General features: G+C 40.6%; 1 protein-coding gene across 2 annotated transcripts in view; it reads left to right on the top strand.

Moving 5' to 3' along the window:
• LOC147361911 (ATP-binding cassette sub-family C member 4-like) overlaps positions 1-26,809 on the top strand; it is a 195,923-nt gene that overhangs the window by 112,639 nt on the left and 56,475 nt on the right. The window contains exons 22-26 of one of the 2 annotated variants that reach the window (XM_086330226.1): positions 5,705-5,824; positions 6,974-7,084; positions 7,990-8,090; positions 8,980-9,171; positions 24,349-24,504. In XM_086330226.1, the coding sequence (XP_086186352.1) occupies positions 5,705-5,824; positions 6,974-7,084; positions 7,990-8,090; positions 8,980-9,171; positions 24,349-24,504 (680 nt within the window). Of the gene's footprint in view, positions 1-5,487; positions 5,597-5,704; positions 5,825-6,973; positions 7,085-7,989; positions 8,091-8,979; positions 9,172-24,348; positions 24,505-26,809 lie in introns of those variants that run through there. The other variant, XM_086330227.1, reaches the window with a different exon arrangement.

The raw sequence follows: 26,809 nt of genomic DNA on the forward strand, positions 1-26,809 counted from the left end.
ACAGACATGTAACTATACAGTCATAAACACCACCAAATCATTTCAGGCTCTTTGCCTAAATTAAGTACAGAGGGGAAATATTCGATCTTGTTCCAGTTCAGAGGTTTTTATTTTATTTTTCCCATCACAGGTCAGGGACTCTATAATTATGGTTCCTGGTCAGATGTCCCAGGTGGAAAGAACCCAGGACTGAGTGGATGGACAGATAGCCCCCAGCCCAGACTTTCCTCCCCCAGCCCAGGGCTTTCAGCCCCCTCTGAGCCCTGTGTCTCACAGGAGGAATCCTGCTGTTTCCTCCTTGTAGAACCAGGGACGCTAAGCACAAAAGGTGGTTCTGTGCCTTTGCTCGTTTGTACCCCAGACCCTTCCCATACACACACACAGCTGCAGTGCCCATATGCTCGTCGGTACCAACTGAACTGTCACCCAGATAGGCATTCAGTTGCCAGGCTAAAGAGTCATGTCCTGAAAATATTTTGGAGTTTCCATTTTGATTCTTTTTCCTCCATCATTTAAAAAAGTTTCTGTATTCTCCTATAAGATAAGTTACCCTAACTTCCTCAAAACATCCTGTGAGGTTTTACTTACAGGTTTTCTCTAGGAGATGCATAGGTAACAAAGTGATGTCAGTATTTTCTGATGATAAAGCACAAGTTATCACTCATCCCAGACAGAGGACACAGGCTCACTCTCCGCCCCCAAAACAGCTAGTTACAGCCTTGTTTCTGGTGGGGAATGAGAACCATAAGGGTCCTTCCTGCCCAGCAGCCTGCAGTCCACCTGTTCCAGGATGTGCAGAAGCCTGACCCTGGGGCTTGTGGTCAGCATGCTCTTAGAGAAGATGGCAGGAAATGAATGGTCAGTCATGTGTCACCTGACCCCAAACCTATATGAAGTCACTCAGAAGAGAATGGACACTAAGGCTACTGTCAGATTCTCAAAGGGTGATGTGAATGTCACAAATCACAGTGACCTCCAAACACCAGGACACGCATTCAGCAGATATAAAAACACCCATCAGGTTACCCGAGCAGAAGTCAAGACTGTTCAAAAGCTCCTCATCTGCCGGGTCCTGTGGGCACAAGGGTGGTGCAGTGTCAGGTGCTCCATGACCCACACAGAGGCTCCTGGCACAGATGCAGGGAGACGCCCAGGATGGGGGAGGCAGCAGACTGTCCCCTCCCCTCACTTGTCTCACCCTCCACTGTCTGGCCCTGCTCCAGGGTAGGGGATGTACTGACTCTATCCCAGCCCTTAGCTTACTCATCTGAGGTGGAGACGGCCCATAGGGAGCTCAGCAAAATTCAGGGTGGTGAGGACTGTCATGGAGAATTAAATTTTGAAATGTTACTGTCTCAAAAATTAGTAGTAATTACTCAGTTATGGAAAGGAATGACGTGTTGCCACTTGTAGCAACATGGATGGACATAGAGGGATATTATTCTTGGTAAGGATAGTAAGACAAAGACAAATACTATATGGCATCCCTTCTATGTAGAATCTACAGAATAATATAATGAATATATATACAAAACAGAAATAGAGACAGAAAGCAAACTTACAGTTCAGTTCAGTTGCTCAGTCGTGGTCAACTCTTTGAGACCCCATGAACCACAGCACGCCAGGACTCCCTGTCCATCACCAACACCTGGAGTTTACCCAAACTCATGTCCATTGAGTCCATGATGCCATCCAACCATCTCATCCTCTGTTGTACCATTCTCCTCCTGCCCTCAATCTTTCCCAGCATCAGGGGTTTTTTCCAAAGAGTCAGCTTTTCTCATCAAGTGGCCAAAGTATTGGAGTTTCAGCTTCAGCATCAGTCTTTCCAATGAATATTCAGGACTGACCTCCTTTAGGATGGACGGGTTGGATCTCCTTGCAGTCCAAGGAACTCTCAAGAGTCTTCTCCAACACCACAGTTCAAAAGCATCAATTCTTCGGCACTCAGCTTTCTTTATAGTCCAACTCTCACATCCATACATGACTACTGGAAAAACCATAGCCTTGACTAGACAGACCTTTGTTGACAAAGTAATGTCTTTGCTTTTTATTTATTATTTTTTTTTACTTTACCAAGTAATCTTTTATTTTTTTATTGCACACTTCAACATTTTACAGAAAAAGGATAATCATTTAATGTTAGGCTCCAGATAACTACATATATGCTTTCTATTGATGCTTTTTAATGTAGTGACCTAAATTTTTACATAATCAGTAAACAGAATAATTTATATTCTACTTAACATTTTTGAGTCTCACAAATATTTTTGCATATAATTTACAATTATTATTTAATAATTATAAAAAACCACCATAGCAGTAACATTACACCAAAATTCATTTATCCATTTCCTAATTTGGTAGCTTTAACAAAACTCATGTGAATGAAATTGTTAGAACAACTTTGTACAAGTAGCTTTTTCTTTTAAATATTTTCTTGGGCATGTTACTCAAAGTTAGTATGTCAAAAGATAGACCTATTATAGAGCTCTTATAAAAGATTAATTAGTGTACAATGCTATTGGCATGAGGGTACATGTAGTTAATTTTTTGCTAATATATTAGCAGGAACAAGGTCACAGTTTCAATTTTCATTTTTAATATTAGGAAATATTATTATTATTATTTTAATATGCTGTCTGGGTTGGGCAAAACTTTCCTTCCAAGGATTAAACGTCTTTTAATTTCATGGTTGCAATCACCATCTGCAGTGATTTTTCAGCCCCCCGAAATAAAGTCAGCTACTGTTTCCACTATTTCCCCATCTATTTGCCATGAAGTGATGGTACTAGATGCCATGATCTGAGTTTTCTGAATGTTCAGCTTTAAGCCAACTTTTTCATTTTCCTCTTTCACTTTCATCAACAGGCTCTTTAGTTCTTCTTCACTTTCTGCCATAAGGGTGGTGTCGTCTGCATATCTGAGGTTATTGATATTTCCCCCAGCATTCTTGATTCCAGCTTTTGCTTCCTCCAGCCCAGCGTTTCTCATGATGTACTCTGCATATAAGTTAAATAAGCAGGGTGACTATATACAGCCTTGACTTAATCCTTTTCCTATTTGGAACCAGTCTGTTGTTCCATGTCCAGTTCTAACTGTTGTTTCCTGATCTGCATACAGGTTTCTCAAGAGGCAGGTCAGGTGGTCTGGTATTCCCATCTCTTTCAGAATTTTCCACAGTTTATTGTGACCCACACAGTCAAAGGCTTTGCTGCTGCTGCTGCTGCTGCTAAGTCGCTTCAGTTGTGTCTGACTCTATGCAACCCCATAGACAGCAGCCCACCAGGCTTCCCCATCCCTGGGATTCTCCAGGCAAGAACACTGGAGTGGGTTGCCATTTCCTTCTCCAATGCATGAAAGTGAAAAGTGAAAATGAAGTCGCTCAGTCGTGTCCGACTCTAGCGACCCCATGGACTGCAAGGCTTTGGCATAGTCAATAAAGCAGAAATAGAGAAATTTTTCTCTTGCTTTTTCAATGATCCAGCAGATGTTGGCAATTTGATCTCTGGTTCCTTTGCCTTTTCTAAAACCAGCTTGAACATCTGGAAGGTCATGGTTCACATATTGCTGAAGCCTGACTTGGAGAATTTTGAACATTACTAGTGTGTGAGATGAATGCAATTGTGCAGTAGTTTGGGCATCCTTTGGCATTGCCTTTCTTTGGGATTGGAATGAATACTGACCTTTTTGAGTCCTGTGGCCACTGCTGAGTTTTCCAAATTTGCTGACATATTGAGTGCAGCATTTTTATAGCATCATGTTTTAGGATTTGAAATAGTTCAACTGGAATTCCATCATCTCCACTAGCTTTGTTCATAGTGATACTTTCTAAGGTTCACTTGACTTCACATTCCAGGATATCTGGCTCTAGGTGAGTGATCACACCATCATGATTATCTGGGTCATGAAGATCTTTTTTTGTACAGTTCTTCTGTGTATTCTTGCCACCTCTTCTTAATGTCTGCTGCTCCTGTTAGGTCCATACCATTTCTGTCCTTTATCAAGCCCATCTTTGTATGAAATGTTCCCTTGGTATCTCTAATTTTCTTGTATTGATCTCTAGTCTTTCACATTCTATTGTTTTCCTCTATTTCTTTGCATTGATCTCTAAGAAAGGCTTTCTTATCTCTCCTTGCTATTCTTTGAACCTCTGCATTCAAATGGGTATATCTTTCCTTTTCTCCTGTGCTTTGGCTTCTCTTCTTTTCACAGCTATTTGTAAGTCCTCCTCAGACAGCCATTTTGCCTTTTTGCATTTCTTTTTTTTTGTCAATGTTCTTGATCCCTGTCTTCTGTACAATGTCACGAACCTCTGTCCTTAGTTTAATAGGCACTCTGTCTATCAGATCTAGTCCCTTAAATCTTATTTCCCACATCCTCTGTATAATCATAAGGGTTTTGATTTAGGTCATACCTAAATGGTCTAATGATTTTCCCCACTTTCTTCAATTAAAGTCTGAATTTGGCAATAAGGAGTTCATGATCTGAACCACAGTTAGCTCCTGGTCTTGTTTTTGCTGACTGTATAGAGCTTCTCCATCTTTGGCTGCAAAGAATATAATCAATCTGATTTTGGTATTGACCATCTGGTGATGTCCATGTGTAGAGTCTTCTCTTGCCTTGTTGGAAGAGATTGTTTGCTATGATCAGTGCATTCTCTTGGCACAACCCTATTAGCTTTTGCTCTGCTTCATTTTGTACTCCAAGGCCTAATTTGCCAGTTACTCCAGGTGTTTCTTGACTTCCTACTTTGGTATTCCAGTCCCCTGTAATGATAAGGACATCTTTTTTGGGTGTTAGTTCTAAAAGGTCTTGTAGGTCTTCATAGAACCATTCAACTTACAGTTACCGTAGGGCAAAGAGAGGAAAGGAGCAACAAATTAGGAATATGGAATTAAGAAGTACACCCTACTGTGCACCAAATAGGTAAGGAACATGAATTTACTGTACAGCTCAGGGAATTTTACTTACTATCTTGTATTAGCCTATCTAGGGACAGTTCTAGCCTCACTTGTGCTCATGTTTATTTGCTCAGTCATGGGCAATTCTTTCAATCCTATGGACCATATCCCACCAGGCTCCACTGTCCATGGGATTCTCCAGGCAAGAATATTGGAGTGGGTTGCTACTTATTCCTCCAGGGGATCTTCACAACCCAGGGATCGAACCCACATCTATATCTCCTACGTGCAGGTGAATTCTTAAACTGCTGAGTCATCCTATAATGGAATATAATCAGAAAAAAATAACTGCATCACTATGTTGTATACCTGAAACGTATTGTAATTCAACTGTACATATATATATATATATATATATATAGACACATATATATTTTTTTAATTTGGAGCGGTATATGCTGAGGAGGACCTTGATGAATGAGGTAGTAAAGAATTTCTTTATCTAAATCTAGCTGTGATTTCAATTTGTTAAAAAAAAGGAGGGGAGGGGGAAGGGGGTTCAAAAAGAATCTTTCATTTCCAGGTTGTTAAAGTGAAGGTTGGTGTCAGCAGGAATTCAAGGGTCATGTGGAGGATCCTCTCTGAAGGGGCATTATCCTTCCTCCCCCAGGCAGCTCTCCAGGAAGCCCCAGGTGTGCCCTTTGTTGGGATGTGTGACCACAGAGCATGAGAGGCTGTTGGCTTCCTCACATCCAGCTTCCCTGACTTTCTCTGTTGTGTGTCTGTCTCTGCTTCCCCAGCACGGAGCCCAGTATTTTCCCACTTAGCATCTTCTCTCCGGGGACTCTGGACCATCCGGGCGTACAAAGCTGAACAGAGTTTTCAGGAGCTGTTTGACGCACACCAGGACTTGCATTCAGGTCTGTAAGTTTCTGGAGATGATTTTGAAGGATGGAATGTTCTGCCTCGTGAGGCCTGACTTCCCTGTCAGGTGGCCTGGCTGGCCAGCACTTTCCTGTGCTGCCCCATGGCTCCCTCTGCAAACCTGCCTCCCCAACCCCTTCCTCTCACCAACTGTCTGTGCACCCCTCTTCCCTTCCATCCCCTGCTTGCCTCCCCTGACTGGCTTGTGCTGTCCTTTCATCACTGTGCCCTGTGGTTTTCTGTCTCTTTAGGGCAGGAGTCAACAAAGAGCCAGCTTTGTGTGCTGTCCTGTGTCTGTTGTAACTTCTCGAGTTTCCTGTTGTAGCACAAAGGATGGCAAAGCTAATGCATCAGCAAATGGCCGTGCCTGTGAGCCACTAAAACTTCACTTATGGAACCAGGTGCTGGCCATTCCTGGCCTCCAGGCTGTAGTTGTCAGCTCTCCTTTCAGAGCATGTAAAATCTGACTGAGGAAAATAATTTCCTGATTAGCATATTTGCTGTTCTCTTCATGTATATTATTCTTTGTGTCAGTGAAGATTTGTTCTAGGTAGAAATTTCAGAATTTACTACAAGTTATAAAATCCTGGCCTGTATCTTCAATCTGTATTGTATTGTATTTTGAAGATAAAATGGCATTTTAAAAGCCGCATGCAGGTACTGTTAGCTGATAGTTATTTACACACTGGCTCTGAAGGGTAAACACTGTGCAGGACCCTGTAGAAATTGCAGAGGGTGCTAGAAACAGTATGAGCTGTGCTTTCTGCTATCAGAGAGCTGGGAATAGTCAACATGTGAAAGGGTGATCTTCAAGTTGAGGCCCAGCACTGCAGGAAACACACTGATGAGACTGTTTTTCTGTCTTCTTTCTCTTGATGAAATTTCTGTTTATAACCTGTGGATTGAGTAAAGTGCATGCTTCCCACAGAGCCCCTGGACTGATTCCTGTGTGTGTCAAATGTTGTCATGTCAAAACCTAGCTTTCTGGACTCTGGGCTCCTTGGATATAGGATAATATAACTTTGATATCCTACCTGTGTAAAAATCTTCTGTTGCTCAACTGAACAGAATGCTTTTTCTCATTTGAAGCATCTAACATGGCTGTTCTACTGATTTATTATACTTATTATGGTTCACAAATGCAGAGGCTTGGTTCCTGCTTTTGACGACATCCCGATGGCTCGCTGTGTATCTAGATGTCATCTGTGCCATCTTTGTCACTGTTGTTGCCTTTGGGGCCCTGATTCTTGCACATGGTGAGTATAGATGTAGTTACTTATAATATGAATACAGTTTATAGTTTCATTTACATTTATTAAATAAAGCTCCTGCTGTCTTATCTAGTATATACTGTTTCACTCTAATGAATTAGTGTTTGCAGTATAGGATTCTACGATATGGTCTATATAAAATCATTTGTGTCTTGATCAGACCTTTTTATCTCTTTCTTTGAATGGGTTGAGGTCTATGCAAATATAGCAAGCTGACTTGCTGAACATTCCAGGTAGTGTTGGGAGGAGCAAATCAGGTTTACTCTTATATTAAGCTTTTGTCCAGTTAGCTTTAGGGATACTTGAATCTCTTAGTTGCAGGTGCCTGATTCACTGAGGTGAGAAAGATTCTTTGTAGGGAAGAACAGTGTCCTCACTGCTGTGTGGGTACCAGATGAGCAGGTGTCGGCAACTGTGCCATGAATTCACCATCTCTATTCCATAGTAACAGCACCAAATCAAAATCTTTAATAAGGAACAATAAGTGTAGCAGTTTAGACTTAAAAGCACTAGGTCTTAGAACCCATTGTCTTGTCTTTCGTGGTTTCAACTGCAGCTGCCTTGAATGTAGAAAGTGAAATTTACACAAAGGTTCTTGAAACCCTAATGATGAAAGTCAGAATAATGACATGATTCCTCACCTTTGTAATGCTGTCAAATGTGTCAATCCTGCTGGGATTAATAAACTCATTTTGTAGTCTTTTTGAATTTGAAGTGTTTTTTTCATTGTATCATGGTCTCAATCAAGACATAGTAAAAGTATGTGTCATATTATCATTATATAGAAATGATTTAAATATTATAAAGGAGTCTGCTTCATAAAATGACAGAAGGCTCTAGGTGAGGGGTTAAGAACAGGACTGACTTTATTCTCCTTCTTTCTTATTTAGCTTTGACTCCTGGGCAGGTTGGCCTGGTCCTGTCTCTTGCCCTCACACTCACGGGGATGTTCCAGTGGTGCATCAGGCAAAGGACCGAAGTTGAGAACCTGGTGATGTTTATTTTAACCTTCTTAGCCCTTTCAAGTCCCCTTGCCATTAAATGGCATAAAAGCAATTCTTATGTAAAATATTAAAGCTGTTGCAATTACATCATAGCTAACAGAGTTTTTTATATCCTCCTCCATCTGGTTAAAGTCAATGTAAAATAAAATCTATACATATTGTCCTTAATCTTATGTATGTCATGTCGGCAGGTTTTATATTCATTGTCAGCTCTCTTCAAGTAAAATAAATGTCTCTTCATAATTATATTTTGTAGGTATAATGAAAGTAGGGGGAAGGTTCTGAAATGCTAGAGAGAATATATGCTAATTTCTTAGGAACTTGTTTATTTTTGTTTCTTAAGAGATAATTCCTCATTCTTGGTAAAATAATTATGTATTTTGAGGGTTTTTGTTTGTTTGATTAATAGGTACACCTACTTCATTTTAGCATTTATTCCTGTATGTGTTGAACATCTGAATTTGCTAGTGTCCCTTCTTTCTGGTAGGATAACCTACTTCTCAGATTGGCCCTTCTGTAGCCACACATTACTGATTGATGTCCATAAGTATTCTTTTCTTTAACAAAATTCTCTTGTTTCTTTTATCCATATGTGAAAAGTAGGTAAATAAAACTTTATCATTCAGTTCTGTAATTCTTTTAGCTTTAATATGATGTTTAAGGATGAAATGCTAAATGAAAATATTACAAGACAATGAACAAGTTTGGAGATCATCAAAGCTCTCATCAAACTCCTATTTCTGTCCTTTGGGAATGATAAGACTTGAGATATTTTAAGCCAGTTACGTATAAAAGCAGCACATATCATTTACAATCTTGGAACACCTATAAACGAGACCTTCTGTCCTGACCCGTGTGATGTCATGTGTCTTTCAGATGATTTCAGTGGAAAGAGTGATGGGATATTTAGACCTTGAGAAAGAAGCTCCCTGGGAATACAAGGATCATCCCCCACCACCCTGGAGTAATGAAGGAAGGATGCATTTTTACACTGTTAACTTCAGGCACACCTCAGATGGGCCTCTGGTATTGAAGAACCTGTCTGCAGTCATTGAATCAACAAAAAAGGTTTGTTTAACCCAGTTGTCTCTTTAAAATCCAGCTAAAAAGTTAGCACCATATTTGTTCTTGGCTTCCTTGTTGCTGTGTCAGGGGACTCTTTGTTCCTCATGGATGCACGTTCGATAAGTTGCTTCAGTTGTGTCCGAGTCTTTGTGACCCCATGGGCTGTAGCCTGTCAGGCTCCTCTGTCCATGGAATTCTCCAGGAAAGAATACTGGAGTGGGTTGCCATATACTCATCCAGGGGACCTTCCCAACCCAGTGATCAAACTGGCATCTCTTACGTCTCCTGCATTGGCAAACAGGTTCTTTACCACTAGTGTCACCTGAGAAGTTGTGTAGTGACATGGTAAGTGCATCATTCTTGGAAATTGACCACTGAAGGGGGACCCCAGCATTTTTTTGTGTTGCGAGCTCCCTCATGGTGCTTGGAGGGCCCTGGGCCCTGGAGCTGGAACTTAACCTGAGCTGGGATACTATGTGTTTTACCCAATTATTCATGAGGAGTCTCAGAAGTCAGCCCTGGCTCCCTGTCTCTCCTAACTCTTAGCCCTAACTCTCCTATGTCTCATTTCTTGCCATCTTTTCTTCTTTTTACCTCTGGAATCTTCTCTTCCTCCCATGATGCCTTTCAATTGAAGCCTCCTCCTCTATCCCTTGGCCCTTCCCATAGACTTGTCTTCCACTCACCCACACTTAGCTGTCATCCCCTTCCTCTCACCCCACAGGCTGCTTCTTTCTTTAGCACAGATCTGATCCTTACTGGCCTGGGTAAGATGATGCTCAAACCATAGTTCAGCCCCAGGTCCTCTCCAAACAGGGACTGTGTGGCCATCAGAGAAGAGCTCAGAATCGTGATTCAGTCAGGGCTGAGGAACAAAAGCCCCCCGTGGAGGCAGGACCCAGAGATTTGCTTAAAGTTGATGAAAACAACCCAAAAGGAGCAGAGGAGGATCCATGTGGGAGATGACAGAGAGGTTTGTTTCCTGGTCCTGTCAGCATCCATGGCTGCTGGTGACGTTCTTTTCACACTCAGCTTGGGTCCTCCAACTCAGACCAGGAGAGATGCTTGAAGAAGAAATTGAACCAGAACAGACAAAGTAGTAGGAAGCTCTTGCCCACATACCTGACTATCCTTGGGTCCTAACATTCCCACCCCCTCTGCACTCAGGTCCTGTGTAGATTCTCCCAAAGCGACATGTCCTCCCTGCTTCCAGTGTGCACATGTCACGAAGCTGGTGAAAAATCTCATTTTCTGAGTGAAAGTTTTACTCACTTAGTCATGTTTGACTCTTTGTGACTCCATGGACTGTGTGTCCATGGAATTCTCCAGGCAAGATTATTGGAGTGGGTTGCCATTTGCTTGTCCACAGGATCTTTCCCACCCAGGAATCAAACCTATTTCTCCTGCGTCACAGCTGGATTATTTACCATCTGAGTCACCAGGGAAGCCCCCTCATCTTCTGAGTTAATCCTAATATATCTGGTTCTGTGAGATACTTGATTTTTCATCAGCATTATATAATTCTTTAAAGATAGCATTTATGGTATACCCATGTTCATAGCAGTATTATTCACAGTAGCCAAAATTTGGAAGCATCCCAAGATTTATATCATTTATCAGGTGAATGGATAAGCAAATCCTTACAAGGTAGTATATCCCCACAATGAAATATTATCATTCAACCTTAAAAAGAAAGAAAATTGTAATCTATAGGTGAGCCTTGAGGACATCATGTTACGTGAAATAAGCCAGAAACAAAAGGAATGAATACTATATAATTCCATGTATGAGAATCCTAGAGCAATCAAATTTATAAAGACAACAGTAGACTATTGGTAGCCAGGGACTGGAGTGAGAGGGATGGGGAGCTGATGTTTATTGGGTACAGAATTTCAGTTTTACATGAGAGGAAATATTCTGGAAATTGGTTGCAAAAAAGTGTGAATGTACTTAACACTAAACTATCCTCTTAAAAATTGTTCAATTCAGTTGTCACTCAGGCGTATCTGACTCTTTGCGACCCCAAGGACCACAGCACACCAGGTTTCCCTGTCCATCACCAACTCCTTGAGCTTGCTCAAACTCATGTCCATCGAGTCAGTGATGCCATCCAACCATCTCATCCGCTGTCATCCCCTTCTCCTCCCACTTTCAAACTTTTGCAGCATCAGGGTCTTTTCAAATGAGTCAGTTCTTCACATCATGTGGCCAAAGTCCTGGAGTTTTAGCTTCACCATCAGTCCTTCCAATGAATATTCAGGGCTGATTTCCTTTAGGGTTCATTCAGAACTGATTCCTGGTTGTTCATTAAAACCTTCTTTTACATTGATCAGATCAGATCAGTCGCTCAGTCGTGTCCGACTCTTTGCGACCCCATGAATTGCAGCACGCCAGGCCTCCCTGTCCATCACCAATTCCCGGAGTTCACCCAAACTCATGTCCATTGAATTAGTGATGCCATCCAGCCATCTCATCCTCTGTCGCCCCCTTCTCCTTCTGCCCCCAATCCCTCCCAGCATCAGTCTTTTCCAGTGAGTCAATTCTTCGCATCAGGTGGCCAAAGTACTGGAGTTTCAGCTTTAGCATCATTCCTTCCAAAGAACACCCAGGACTGCACTCCTTTAGAATGGACTGGTTGGATCTCCTTGCAGTCCAAGGGACTCTCAAGAGTCTTCTCCAACATCACAGCTCAGAAGCATCAATTCTCTGGTGTTCAGCCTTCTTTATCATTCAACTCTCACATCCATTATGTCTACTGGAAAAATCATAGCTTTGACTAGACAGACTTTTGTTGATAAAGTAATGTCTCTGCTTTTTAATATGCTGTCTATATTGGTCATAATTTTTCTTCCAAGAAGTAAGAATTTTTAATTTTATGGCTGCAGTCACCATCTGCAGTGATTTGGGAGCCCCCCCCAAAATCAAGTCTGTCACTGTTTCCATTGTTTACCCATCTATTTGTCATGAAGTGATGGGAACATATGCCATGATCTTAATTTTTTGAATGTTGAGTTTTAAGCCAGCTTTTTCACACTCCTCTTTCATCTTCATCAAGAGGCTCTTTGTTCCTCTTTTCTTTCTGCCATAAAGGTGGTGTCATCTGCATATCTGAGGTTTTTGATATGTTCTTCCTGCATGTTATACTCCGTATATAAGTTAAATAAGCAGGTTGACAATATATAGCCTTGATGTATATTGGTGTAGTCAATAAAGCAAAAGTAGATGTTTTTCTGGAACTCTCTTGCTTTTTCTTTGATCCAGTGGATGTTGACAATGTGATCTCTGGTTCCTCTCCATTTTCTAAATCCAGCTTGAACATCTGGAAGTTCTCAGTTCATGTACTGTTGAAGCCTATCTTGGAGAATTTTGAGCATTACTTTGCTAGCATGCAAGATGAGTGCAGTTGTGCAGCAGTTTGAACATTCTTTGGCATTGCCTTTCTTTGAGATTGGAATGAAAACTGACCTTTTCCAGTCCTGTGGCCACTGCTGAGTTTCCCAAATTTGTTGGCATATTGAGTGCAGCACTTTAACAGTGTCATCTTTTAGGATTTGAAATAGAAATTGTTAAGCTGGTAAATTTTAGGTTACATGTTTTACCAAAATTAAAAGATATCATCTGTGGCATGCTTTGTAATTTTCATCTGTATCTCACAGAACCCTGAGGCTTCTTAAGATCAGGTAACATCTTGTTTTCATCTTGTTCCCCAGGAAATGGCATTCTGCAGGGCACAGTGAGAGTACTAAGGGACTTCTGGCTAAGACAGTGAGTGAGTAGCACACAGGTCTGAGCAACCAGTAACCAACACACACACATTTCTCAGCTAGCTCAGTGGTAAAGAATCTGCCTGCAATGCAGTGGATGCGGGTTCAATCCCTGGGTGGGGAAGATCCTCTGGAGAAGGCAATGACAACCTGCTCCAGTATTCTTGCCTGGGAAATTCCATGGACAGAGGAGCCTCGTGGGCTACAGTCAATGGGGTCACAAAGAGTCAGACATGACTTAGTGACTGAGCACGCAGGCACCCTTTTAACATGAAATGCTCAAATGATAGATACCCAGAGAGAAGCTTCAGTTAGTCACAGGGCAAAAACTTGCTCCGAATTGTTTCCATTTTCATTGTTGGTCAGGAGGAAGATGAGAATTAGTATGGCAGGAAAGCATTAACTACATTAGCTACAATTTTTATGAAATCCTGTCCCTGAGAGCACTGTAGATGATGTTTGCTTACTTGGAGACAATGTGTCCATCAGATTTCCTGTTGTAAATATAATTCTGTTAATGTGTACTGATCTTAAATTTCTCCCAAACCAAAAATATGAATATCTATGAAACTATGTAGTACAACTTAAGACTGTAACAGATTTGTATTCTTTTATCTTAAAATCCCCAAATCCTAGGGTTATCTGAGGTTCTAAAGTTTGTGAGGGAAGATTGAGTTTGAAGACTGAATTAATAATTGCAGTAACTTGACTTTTGATGTATGTCTTGGTCAATTCTCAGTATCACCGTTAGCTTCATTTCTGTGTTTGGAGATGATACTTGTGTAGTGTGTTCCTGAAGTGATTTCACTCCACTTGCGTACATCCCAGGTTTCCTCTCCTGCTCATCTGTTCCAGCCCCTGACACTCCAGGACACCTCTTTGATGTTGGATTTGATGGAGAGGCTGCTCTGTGGGACATGGGAGTGAGCCCACCTAGCAGAAGTGGGGCTCTGTTCTCTTTCCATCATGTCCTCTGCTGTCCCAGTTCCTGGAAATTAGAGTCAACAGGAAAGTGTAGTAGGTACCATGCAGGTTTCTCATTCATGGAAGAAATAGCTAGTAAAAGTAAAGACCCAAAATGAGGTAAATAGAACCCTAGGCTTCCTGGTTAGATTCCAAACACAGGCTGAGTTTTTCATTTAAATGGTTTTGTGCTTCATTTGATCATTTTAGAGAGTGCTGGGTCATTTTAAAGCTTTTCCAGCTCTCGAGGTAGGTTGATTTTGATTTGTTATCTTCTTTTCTTGTCCAGAGCTATTACTTGCTTAATACATTTTTACAGATGCTTACTATACCTTGCTATAATGTACAAAATATTGCTGTCCTACATTTTCTCCTTTTTTAACATATTTTCTCCACAACCCCTCCTCTCACACTGATTGTCCCCCTTTCCCTGCTGGCTTCCTCATTCCTTGTGACTCAGCCGGTGGTGTCAGGGCCAGCAGTACCTGAATCACCTGGAATTTCTTAGAAATGCAGAGTCTCAGGCTCGCCCAGACCTCTTGATTCAGCATCACATTTGAACAAGATCTTCCAGTAAAGTCCTTTCTCTCCCATGGGCAATTTTTGATGAGTGATAAACTATGATATCCAAGCATTGTACTTTGCCAGTTTGAAATGGAGTCATGAATCACCCAAACACCTGTTGAGTCTGAGCAGGAGGCTCTAGAATGTTCTGTGCCACTTACCTTACTGATTTATTTGCTTTTATATTCTGGAAATCATACCTTTATATTATAATCCAACTCTATGTTATTTCAATGCATTTATCTGCATCTTTTCCAGTGGAGTCTGTCTTCATCATAGACAGTTTTCATCCTTCTTCCACCTTTCCCACACCAGCCTCCTACAGGGGCTGGAGGGACTTCTCACAGGCTCATCCCTGCCTGGACCTGAAGTCAGATACAGCCCAGTGCAGCAGTGTATGTGCAGCTCTTTCACTACCTGATGGTATCAAAAATGAGGCTTGCTGTTCCAAACAGGACATTAACTCTGTTTGACCCATTTCCCAGGAACCATTGTCCCACTTAGCTGAAGGTTTCTCTCCCAGCCCAGCTGTGGGTGCTGGTTCTTCCTGCTTACAGCCAGCCCACCTGACCTCAAGTACCCCTTTCTTCTCTGTGATGTTGGCCATCTTGTCCCACTCACCACATTTTCTGCATCCATATCCACATAATGCTTTAACTCTCTGGCAACAGGATTTCTATGGTAGGGCTGTTCCTTTAACTGCAACTATATAAAGAAGGCTGAGCACTAAAGAACTGGAGTTTTCAAACTGTAATGCTGGATAAGACTCTTGAGAGTTTCTTGAACAGCAAGGAGATCAAACCAGTCAATCCTAAAGGAAATAAACCCTGAATATTCATTGGAAAAACTGATACTGAAGCTCCAACACTTTGGCCATCTGATGCAAAGAGCCAACTCCTTGGCAAAGACCCTGACGCTTGGGAGGAATGAGGGCAAGAGGAGAACGGGGTGACAGAGGATGAGATGATTAGATGGCATCATTGAGGCATTGGACATGAGTTTGAGCAAACTCTGGGAGAGAGTGAAGGACAGGGAAGTCTGGTTTGCTGCAGTCCATGGGGTAGCAGAGTTAGACATGACTTAGTGACTGAACAACAACACACCTCTCCCCAATTTCTCTGTTTAAGCTACATAGAAGGGCATAATAAGGTATCAGTCCATCAAGGAGATAAGGAGACCACCAACAAAACGAAAAAGAGGCTGGCACATATGGATCTGAGTCCCATGCTATGACTTAAGGGCTCTGCTATTTCAGGCAGACTAATTAATCTTATAAGCCTTGACCTTCTCATTTGCAAAATGGAAGTGATGGGACTTAACATCTAGTTTTGATCTGCAACTTAAACAAAATAAGACATATTAAACACTCAGCGTGAAGACCAACACGCTGTAAATACTTGGACAAAGATAGATGGTTGTCATTTTCATAGGATCTAAAACCTTAGGGGCTTCCCAGGTGGCACTAGTGGTAAAGAATCCACTTGCCAATATAGGAGACTTAAGAGACCAGGGTTTGCTTCCTGGATGGGGCAGATTCCCTGAAGAAGGGCATGGCAACCCACTGCAGTATTCTTGCCTGGAGAATCCCATGGACAGAGGAGCCTAAAGTGCTTCAGTTCATAGGGTCACAGAGTCAGACACGACTAAAGCAACGTAGCACACAGCACAAAATGACCTTAACTACTTATGCTGCATAAATTGTCATCTGTCCTGTGAAAATAAGGGGTTGGCCAATTGCAATCATATTTATGGCTATAGGATCCATCTGCCGTATCTATTTCTCTGTCTAGCTTATCTTATACCTAAATAATATAGTAATAGATTATCCATATCAATAACCTCAGATGCAGATGACACCACCCTTATGGCAGAAAGTGAAGAGGAACTAAAAAGCTTCTTGATGAAAGTGAAAGAGGAGAGTGAAAAAGTTGGCTTAAATCTCAACATTCAGAAAACCAAGATCATGGCATCTGGTCCCATCACTTCATGGGAAATAGATGGGGAAACATTAGAAACAGTGTCAGACTTTATTTTTTGGGGCTCCAAAATCACTGCAGATGTTAACTGCAGCCATGAAATTAAAAGACGCTTACTCCTTGGAAGGAAAGTTATGACCAACTAGATAGCATATTACAAAGCAGAGACATTACTTTGCCAATAAAGGTCCGTCTAGTCAAGGCTATGGTTTTTCCAGTGTTCATGTATGGATGTGAGAGTTGGACAGTGAAGAAAGCTGAGTACCAAAGAATTGATGCTTTTGAACTGTGGTGTTGGAGAAGACTCTTGAGAGTCCCTTGTACTGCAAGGAGATCCAACCAGTCCACGCTAAAGGAGATCAGTCCTGGGTGTGCATTGGAAGGACTGATGCTGAAGCTGAAACCCCAATACTTTGGCCACCTCATGCGAAGAGTTGATTCATTGGAAAAGACCCTGATGTTGGGAGGGATTAGGGGCAGGAGAAGGGGATGACGGTGAAAGAGATGAACTGGATGGCATCACTGACTCAATGGATATGAGTTTGGGTAAACTCTGGAGGTGGTGATGGACAGGGAGACCTGGCGTGCTGCTATTCATTGGGTCACAAAGAGTCGGACATGACTGACTGACTGAACTGAACTGAACTGAGATTATCCATAAATTTCTCCAGTCTGAGTTAAAAACCTCAGCCCCCTATGAAAGCCTCTGTCTCATGATACCTCAGGTAATACAAATAATACAAAGGCAAATTCAATACAGATCCTGGTTTTAGCACATACAGTTCACTTGAAGAAATAAGAAAATGCTTGTATCAGCTTTGTAATATAGAAAACAGTTATAATTTTTATAGGAGTTTAGAAAAGATGATATAACATCCATTAGGGTTGAGAGAAGTCCATATAAGGAACAAGTAGAGTATTTCTGAGAGATTAGGCATGTGAAATACACTTAGTGACTTGCTAGGATTTCAGTAGGTGGAAACATTTATGAAAGTCATTCCAGGAGGTGGGACCAACATTAGCAAAGGCTTGATGCCCTGATTCAGTGAATGAAGAATTAGGCATCTACAGAGCATTCGGGGAAAAGAACTACCAGGTGTATAACACACATATTCACACAACCCTCACAACTACCCAGAAAGCCCAAGGAGCTGACTTGTGGAGATGAAGGATGGAGAAATTAGTGAGTGCAGTTTTGTACAGGTGACTTCCTGGGGCACATGTCCAGCATAAAGCCGTCTTTTGGGAGTTTAGTCTGAGAAGTGAGTGCACATGGAGCAGAGTGGGCAGATGGGGGAGACACAGAGCCAGTAGCTGTTTTACCTCCAGCAAGACATCATGGGAAACCGATTCCACCTTTTGGGATCAAACTCATGTTAATTAAAACATAGTTATAACACACGAGTTTGTGAATGTGCAAGGAAACTAGTAGGAGTAGAAAATGGTATCATATTTCTGAGAGGTAGGCTGGCAGTACTTAACAGCCTTCTCAGAAAATGTTCATACCTGGTTCTCAGCAATTCCACATCTGAGAGTTTATCTTCAGGAAATAATTAAGGTTGTTTAGAAAGATTTAGCTTCAGGGATATATAGCCCGTTATTTATAACTGCAAAATATTGGAGACCACCTAAAATATCCAACAATAGGCGATTTGTTAAGTAAATGATCACATATACTATAATATTAATAGCCATTAAAATAAATACATTTTTTGAAGTGCTGAATAAAAATAGATTACAACAGTATGTTCATAATAATTCCATTTTGTTTAAATATATGAACTTTTATCTTTAAGAACACATGTATAGAAATAAGGTTTTCCTTGGTGGGTCAGTGGTAAAGAATCAGCCTGCCAAGTGGGAGATGTGAATTTGATCCCAGGTTCAGGAAGATCCACTGGAGGAGGAAATGGCAACCCACTCCAGTATTCTTGCCTGAGAAATCCCATGGACAGAGGAACCTGGTGGACTACTGTCATTGGGGTCACAGAGAATCAGATATGACTTAGTTGACTAAACAACAATTAAATAAGAAAGGAGAAAGAACACATATTCAAATCTAGAAAGAAAACACATCACCATGTTACAAATGGTTTTATCAGAGTGCTGGGGTGATGGCTAGTATTTATGTACTTTTCAGATTCATTTACACTGATTACAATTAAGGAAAGAATTTTTCTTTAAACTTTTAATTTTGTATTAGAGTATAGCTGATTAACAATGTTGTGATAGTTTCAGGTGAAGAACAAAGGGACTCAGCCATACATATACATATACATGTATCCATTCTCCCCCAAACTTCCCTCCCATCCAAGCTGCCACATAACATTGAGCAGAGTTCCCTTTGCTACACAGTAGGTCCTTGTTGTTATCCATTTTAAATATAGCAGTGTGTACATGTAGATCCCAAACTCCCTAACTATCCCTTCTCCATAGCCTTCCTCCTGGCAACTGTAAGTTTCTTCTCTAAGTCTGTGAGACTGTTTCTGTTTTGTAAATAAGTTGATTTGTATCACAACTTTTTAGATTCCCCATATAAGGGATGCCATGGGCTTCTCTGGTGGCGCAGTAGTAAAGAATCTGCCTATAATGCAAGAGATGCAGGAAACGCAGGTTTGATCCTTGGAAGAGGAAATCGCAACCCACTCCAGTATTCTTGCCTGGAGAATCTCATGGACGGAGGAGCCTGGCGGGCTACAGTTCATGGAGTAGCAAAGAGTCAGACACAACTGAAGCAACTAAGCACAGCACAGAACATAAAGGATGCCATATGATGTTTCTGCTTCTCTGTCTGACTTCACTCAGTATGACAATCTCTAGGTCCAGCCGTCTTGCTGCAAATGGCATTATTTCACTTTTTAATGGATGAATAATTTCCACTTTAAATATTAATACATATCACACCCTTTTATCCATTCCTATGTCAGTGGACTTTTAGGTTGCTTCCATGTCTTGGCTATTGTAAATAATGCTGCAATGAACATTGGAGTGTATGTATCCTTTTGGACCATGTTTTTCTCTGGATATATGCCCAGAGAGTAGCAACATAAGACACACTTAGTGACTTGTGGTTAAGATTTCAGCAGGTGGAAATATTTGTGAAAGGCATTCCAGGAGGTGGGACGAGCATGAAAATCTGATTCATACCTGAGTCTCAGCAATTCTGCATCTGAAAATTTATCTTAAGGAAATATCTGAGTTTGAAAAGATTTAGGTTTAAGAATATATCAGTTCAGTTCAGTCGCCCATTAATGTCTGACTCTTTGTGACGCAATGGATGGCAGCAGGCCAGGGCTCCATGTCTATTACCAACTCGTGAGTTTACTCAAACTCATGTCCATTGAGTTCGTATTGCCATCCAACCATCTCATCCTCTGTCATCCACTTCTCCTCCCACCTTCAACCTTTCCCAGCATCAGAATCTTTTCAAATGAGTCAGTTCTTTGCATCAGGTGGCCAAAGTATTGGAGTTTCAGCTTCAACATCAGTCCTTCCAATGAATATTCAGTGCTGATTTCCTTTAGCATGGATTGGTTGGATCTCCTTGCAGCCCAAGGAACTTTCAAGAGTCTTCTCCAACACCACAGTTCAAAAGCATAAATTCTTCAGTGCTCAGCTTTCTTTATAGTTCAACTCTCACATCCATACATGACTACTGGATAAACCATAGCTTTGACCCGACGGACCTTTGTTTGCAAAGTAATGCTTCTGCTTTTTAATATGCTGTCTAGGTTGGTTATAACTTTTCTTCCAAGGAGCAAGCATATTTTAATTTCATGGCCGCAGTCACCATCTGCATTGATTTTGGAGCCCCCCAAAATAAAGTCAGCCACTGTTTCCACTGTTTCCCCATCTATTTCCCATGAAGTAATGAAACCAGATGCCATGATCTTAGTTTTCTCTATGTTGAGTTTTAAGCCAACGTTTTCACTCTCCTCTTTCACTTTGGTCAAGAGGCTGTTCTTCTTCGCTTTCTGCCATAAGGGTGGTGTCATCTGCATATATGAGGTTATTCATATTTCTCCTGGCAATCTTGATTCCAGCTTGTGCTTCATCCAGCCCAGCATTTCTCATGACATACTCTCTGTATATAAGTTAAATAAGCAGGGTGACAATGTACAGTCTTGACGTACTCCTTTCCTGATTTGGAACCAGCCTGTTGTTTCGTGTCTAGTTCTAACTGTTGCTTCCTGACCTGCATACAGATTTCTCAGGAGGGAGGTCAGGTGGTCTAGTATTCCCATTTCTTTCAGAATTTTCCACAGTTTGTTGTGATCCATACAGTCAAAGTCTTTGCCATAGTCAATAAAGCAGAAGTGGGTGTATGTTTTGGAACTCTCTTGCTTTTTCCATGATCCAGCAAATGTTGGCAATTTGATCTCTGGTTCCTCTGCCTTTTCTAAAACTAGCTTGAACATCTGGAAGTTCATGGTTCATGGACTGTTGAAATCTGGCTTGGAGAATTTTGAGCATTACTTTACTAGTGTGTGAGATGAGTGCAATTGTGTGGTACTTTGAGCATTCTTTGGCATTGCCTTTCTTTGGGATTGGAATGAAAACTGATCTTTTCCAGTCCTGTGACCACTGATGAGTTTTCCAAATTTGCTGACATATTGAGTGCATCACTTTTTAGCAATAAAGTATTTGAAAATTAAGGTATGCATCAATACATTGCTTTTTAGACATAATGCTTTTAGACAGTTAGTAAACTACATTACAGTATCAACATAACTTTAATATGCACAGAGTAACAAAAATATTTGTATGACTCACCTTATTTTGTGGTGTTCACTTTATTGAGGTGGTCTGGAACCAAATCCACAATATCTTTGAAATATGCCTATACACAGAACATATAAGTCACATATATACACATTAAAACCTACCTGTATGTAGAGAATGACCCATTTAAGTTACATAAATTACAGTTTACCATAAGGTACAAAATGACTACCAGGATAAATAAACTGAAGCCCCTTTTACTATGTGTGTGTTTGTTAGTCCCTCAGTCATGTCTGACTCTTATATTTAATCTCTATAAAAACAAATTCTTTTTATAATGAAAACTGATCTTTTCCAGTCCTGTGACCACTGATGAGTTTTCCAAATTTGCTGACATTTTGAGTATGTGATATTCCCAACATGCAATCTGTCCTCAGAAAGGTCTAACTTCTCTGTTTAAAGGCTTGAGTTTTTAAAATTTACTGAATTAATTTACAAATGACTGAAAGCATGTCTTACATCCCTCACTGATTCCAGATTCTTAAACAGAAATGAAATTATCTCTTGGGAAGCTTCCACCAGGAATCATCAGTTGGGCAAACTTATTGGTTTAAAAAAAAAAAAAAGCCAGTTTATGCATACGTTTGAATGCAGTCAGCTAAAAGCTGGCTTTTTCAACACAGTTACATTCCTCAACAGCATTTTACCTGCTTTATTTATCTCTTACACGTGCTTAGTGTGTTCGTCTTTTTGCAACCTCAAGGACTGAAGCCTGCCAGGCTCCTCTGTCTATGCTTTATGTTGATCTTTGAATATACTGTTCAGTTCAGTTCAGTCACTCAGTCGTGTCCAACTCTTTGCGACCCCATGAATTGCAGCACGCCAGGCCTCCCTGTCCATCACCAACTCCTGGAGTTCACCCAGACTCACGTCCATCAAATCAGGAACTCCCCAAGTCAGTAGGTGCCCAATATGCTACTGGAGATCAGTGGAGAAATAACTCCAGCAAGAATGAAGGGATGGAGCCAAAGCAAAAACAATACCCAGCTGTGGATGTGACTGGTGATAGAAGCAAGGTCCGATGCTGTAAAGAGCAGTACTGCATAGGAACCTGAAATGTCAGGTGCGTGAATCAAGGCAAATTGGAAGTGGTCAAACAAGAGATGGCAAGAGTGAAGGTCGACATTCTAGGGAACAGCGAACTAAAATGGACTGGAATGGGTGAATTTAACTCAGATGATCATTATATCTACTACTGGGGGCAGGAATCCCTAAGAAGAAATGGAGTAGCCATCATGGTCAACAAAAGAGTCTGAAATGCAGTACTTGGATGCAATCTCAAAACCGACAGCATGATCTCTGTTCGTTTCCAAGGCAAACCATTCAATATCACAGTAATCCAAGTCTATGCCCCAACCAGTAATGCTGAAGAAGCTGAAGTTGAACGGTTCTATGAAGACCTACAAGACCTTTTAGAACCAACACCCCAAAAAGATGTCCTTTTCATTATAGGGGACTGGAATGCAAAAGTAGGAAGTCAAGAAACACCTGCAGTAACAGGCAAATTTGGCCTTGGAATACAGAATAAAGCAGGGCAAAGACTAATAGAGTTTTGCCAAGAAAATGCACTGGTCACAACAAACACCCTCTTCCAACAACACAAGAGAAAACTCTACACATGGACATCACCAGATGGTCAGCACCGAAATCAGATTGATTACATTCTTTGCAGCCAAAGATGGAGAAGCTCTATACAGTCAGCAAAAACAAGACCGGGAGCTGACTGTGGCTCAGATCATGAACTCCTTATTGCCAAATTCAGACTTAAATTGAAGAAAGTAGGGAAAACCACTAGACCATTCAGGTATGACCTAAATTAAATCCCTTATGATTATACAGTGGAAATGAGAAATAGATTTAAGGGCCTAGATCTGATAGATAGAGTGCCTGATGAACTATGGACTGAAGTTCGTGACATTGTACAGGAGACAGGGATCAAGACCATCCCCATGGAAAAGAAATGCAAAAAAGCAAGATGGCTGTCTGCGGAGGCCTTACAAATAGCTGTGAAAAGAAGAGAATATACTGTTAGTTCACTTAATTTCTCGTTGCTTTGGTTTTGATAAATAGAGTGATACTTCACATGTGTCTTTCTAAGATGTGATTGTAGATATCAGCTGGTTTATAAAATCCCTTTTGAAGTGCTGAGGTGACAGTTTCTGTATAACTAGCAATGGACGGAGGAGGCTGGTGGGCTGCAGTCCATGGGGTTGCAAAGAGTCGGACACGACTGAGCGACTTCACTTTCACTTTTCACTTTCATGCATTGGAGAAGGAAATGGCAACCCACTCCAGTGTTCTTGCCTGGAGAATCCCAGGGACAGGGAAGCCTTGATGGGCTGCCGTCTATGGGGTCGCACAGAGTCGGACACGACTGAAGCGACTTAGCAGCAGCAGCAGCAGCAAATATTAATTGTATTGTTAATCTCATTATGTGAATTTTGCCTATTGGCTGCTGCCCATTAAGACAGCGAGACCTGTGTTTTACAATTGTAAGATGTTTTCTTCAAGGACAGAATGTCATTAAGGTATTTAATGTTAGGAAGTGACTTAATTTTTCTACCAAAAAAAAAATCCTCTCAAATAATAGAACTCTCAGAAAATGGATAGTTATTTGTGTATAACACTTCTGACTTGTTAACACTGCTGTAAAATTATCCACATAATTCTCAACATAGAAATACCCAGACATTAGGAATAAACATAATTTAAACTTAATTTTTATGGATCACTTAGGAGACTGCTGGCTTTTCACTGCCTATAGATTAATTCTGTTATTATTAACTCTTCTTTGAGACACAGGGTCTCAACTAGGGGACATTTGTCAATGTCTGGCATTTTTGGTTGCCGAAATGTGAGGAATGTTTCTGGTTTCTAGTGGTTAGAGTCCAAAATACTACTGAAAATCCTACAATATACAAGATTTTGGGCATATATCCAGACAAAACCAACTATAATTAATTATCCCCCAATAATGAATTATCTGGGCCCAAATTTCAACAGTTGAATTGACTGAGAAATGTTTAGACTACATTCTACATAGACTTTAAAAATTCTTTCACAACTGACAGGATTTCTCCTAGGTTTGTTGCATGTTGTTAATTTTTAATCCCTTCTGGATCTCATTACAGGTTGGCATTGTGGGAAGAACAGGAGCTGGGAAAAGTTCTATTTTTTCTGCGGTTTTTCGATTGTCAGAATTTGAAGGCTTACTTTCAGTTGATAGCTGTTGGATACAAGCCACTGGACTTCACAATTTAAGGAAGAAAATGTCAATCATACTACAGGTATGCACATCAGAGCATTCTCATATGTTCTTTTTATAAGGCACCAAGTTTAAATGATTTGAATTTGATTTTTATTTGTTTTCAAATTGGATAAAAATGTTGATCCTTTTGCCCCCAGTAGAGCATATTTTTAGCAGCAGGTATTTTCAACAGATAATCTAATCACATACCAGATTTAAAAATATATATATTTTATATTGAAATATAGTTAATATACAATGTTGTGTTAGTTTCTACTGTACAGCAAAGTGATTCAGTTTATACATATATACTTTTCATGTTGTTTCCACTATGATTTATTTCAGTTTTTGGTTCAGTTCAGTTGCTCAGTTATGTCTGACTTTTTGTGACTCCATGGACTGCAGCACGCAGACTTCCCTGTCCATCACCAACTGCCAGAGCTTGCTCAAACTCATATCTATCGAGTCAGTGAGCCATCCAACCATTTCATCCTCCATCGTCCCCTTCTCTTCCTGCCTTCAGTCTTTTCCAGCATCAAGGTCTTTTCCTATGAATCAGTTGGCCAAAGTATTGGAGATTCAGCTTCAGCATCAGTCCTTCCAAAGAACATTCAGGTTTGATCTCCTTTAGGATTGACTGTTTTGATCTCCTTGCAGTCCAAGGGACTCTCAAGAGTCCTATCCAACCCCACACTTCAAAAGCATCGATTCTTCAGCACTCAACTTTCTTTATAGTCCAATTCTCACATTCATACATGACTTCTGAAAAAACCATACCTTTGACTAGATGGACATTCATTGGGAAAGTAATGCCTGTATTTTTTAATATGCTATCTAGGTTAGTTATAGCTTTTCTTCCACAGAGTAAGAGTCTTTTAATTTCATGGCTGCAGTCAACATCTGCAGTGTTTTTTGGAACCCAAGAAAATAAAGTCTGTCGTTGTTTCCATTGTTTCCCCATCTATTTGCCGTGAAGAGATGGGTCTAGAGGCCATGATCTTAGTTTTCTGAATGTTGAATTTTAAGCCAACATTTTCACTCTCCTTTTTCACTTTAATCAAGAGGTTCTTTAGTTCCTCCTCACTTTCTGCTATAAGGGTGGTGTCATCTGCATATCTGAAGTTACTGATATTTCTCCTGGTAATCTTGATTCCAGTTTGTGCTTCATCCAGCCCTGCATTTCTTATGATGTACTCTGCATATAAGTTAAATAAGCAGGGTGACAAAATATAGCCTTGATGTGTGCCTTTCCTGATTTAGAAGCAGTCTTTTTTTTCCATGTCCAGTTCTAATTGTTGCATCTGGACCTGCATATGTATCTCTCAGAAGGCACGTAAGGTGGTCTGTTAGTCCCATCTCTTTAGGAATTTTCCACAGTTTGTTGTGATCCACACAGTCAAAAGGCTTTGGTGTAGTCAATAAAGCAGAAGTAGATGTTTTTATGGATATGGTTATTTATTACAGGATATTAAATATTCTTCCCTGTGCAACAGTATGACTTTGTTGTCTATACACTGTATACATAATAGTATCAATCTGTGAATCCCACACTCTCAGTCCATCCCTCCCCCCTGCTCCATTCCTGTGGCAACCACAAGTCTGTTCTCTATCTGTGAGTCTGTTTCTGTTTTGTAGATAAGTTCATTTGTTTCATATTTTAAATTACACATATAAATGATATCATACGATGTTTGTCTTTCTAACTTATTTCATACATTATGGTAGTCTCTAGGTCCAGCAATGTTGTTGAAAATGACATTATTGCATTGTTTTTATGGCTGAGTAGTATTTCATTACATATATATATATATATATATATATATATATATAAAACATCTTCTTTATCCATTCATCTATTAATGCACATTTATTAATAGGTTCCTTCCATGTCTTGGCTATTATGAATAGTGCTGCTGTAAACATAGAGATGCATGTATATTTTGAAATACAGTTTTTTCCTGGATATATGCCCAGGAGTGGGATTGCTGGACCATATGGCAACTCTGTAGTTTTTTTTTTTTTTTTTTTCCCCTTCCTCTCATCTCCCTCCCCATCCCACTCCTCTAGGTTGATACAGAACCTCTGTTTGAGTTTCCTTAGCCATACAACAAATTCCCATTGGCCGTCTATTTTACACATGGTAATGTAAGTTTCCATGTTACTCTTTCCATGCATTTCACCCTCTCCTCCCCTCTCCCTGTGTCCACAGGTCTATTCTCCATATCTGTTTCTCCACTGCTGCCCTGTGCATAGATTGTTAGTACCATTTTTCTAGATTCTGTGTATATACATTAGAATACCATATTTATATTTCTCTTTCTGACTTACTTCACTCTGTGTAATAG

Source organism: Bos grunniens, chromosome 12, assembly GCF_055505025.1.
Source record: "Bos grunniens cultivar Pamir isolate PY7600 chromosome 12, Bosgru_T2T1.0, whole genome shotgun sequence".
NCBI lineage: Eukaryota > Metazoa > Chordata > Mammalia > Artiodactyla > Bovidae > Bos > Bos grunniens.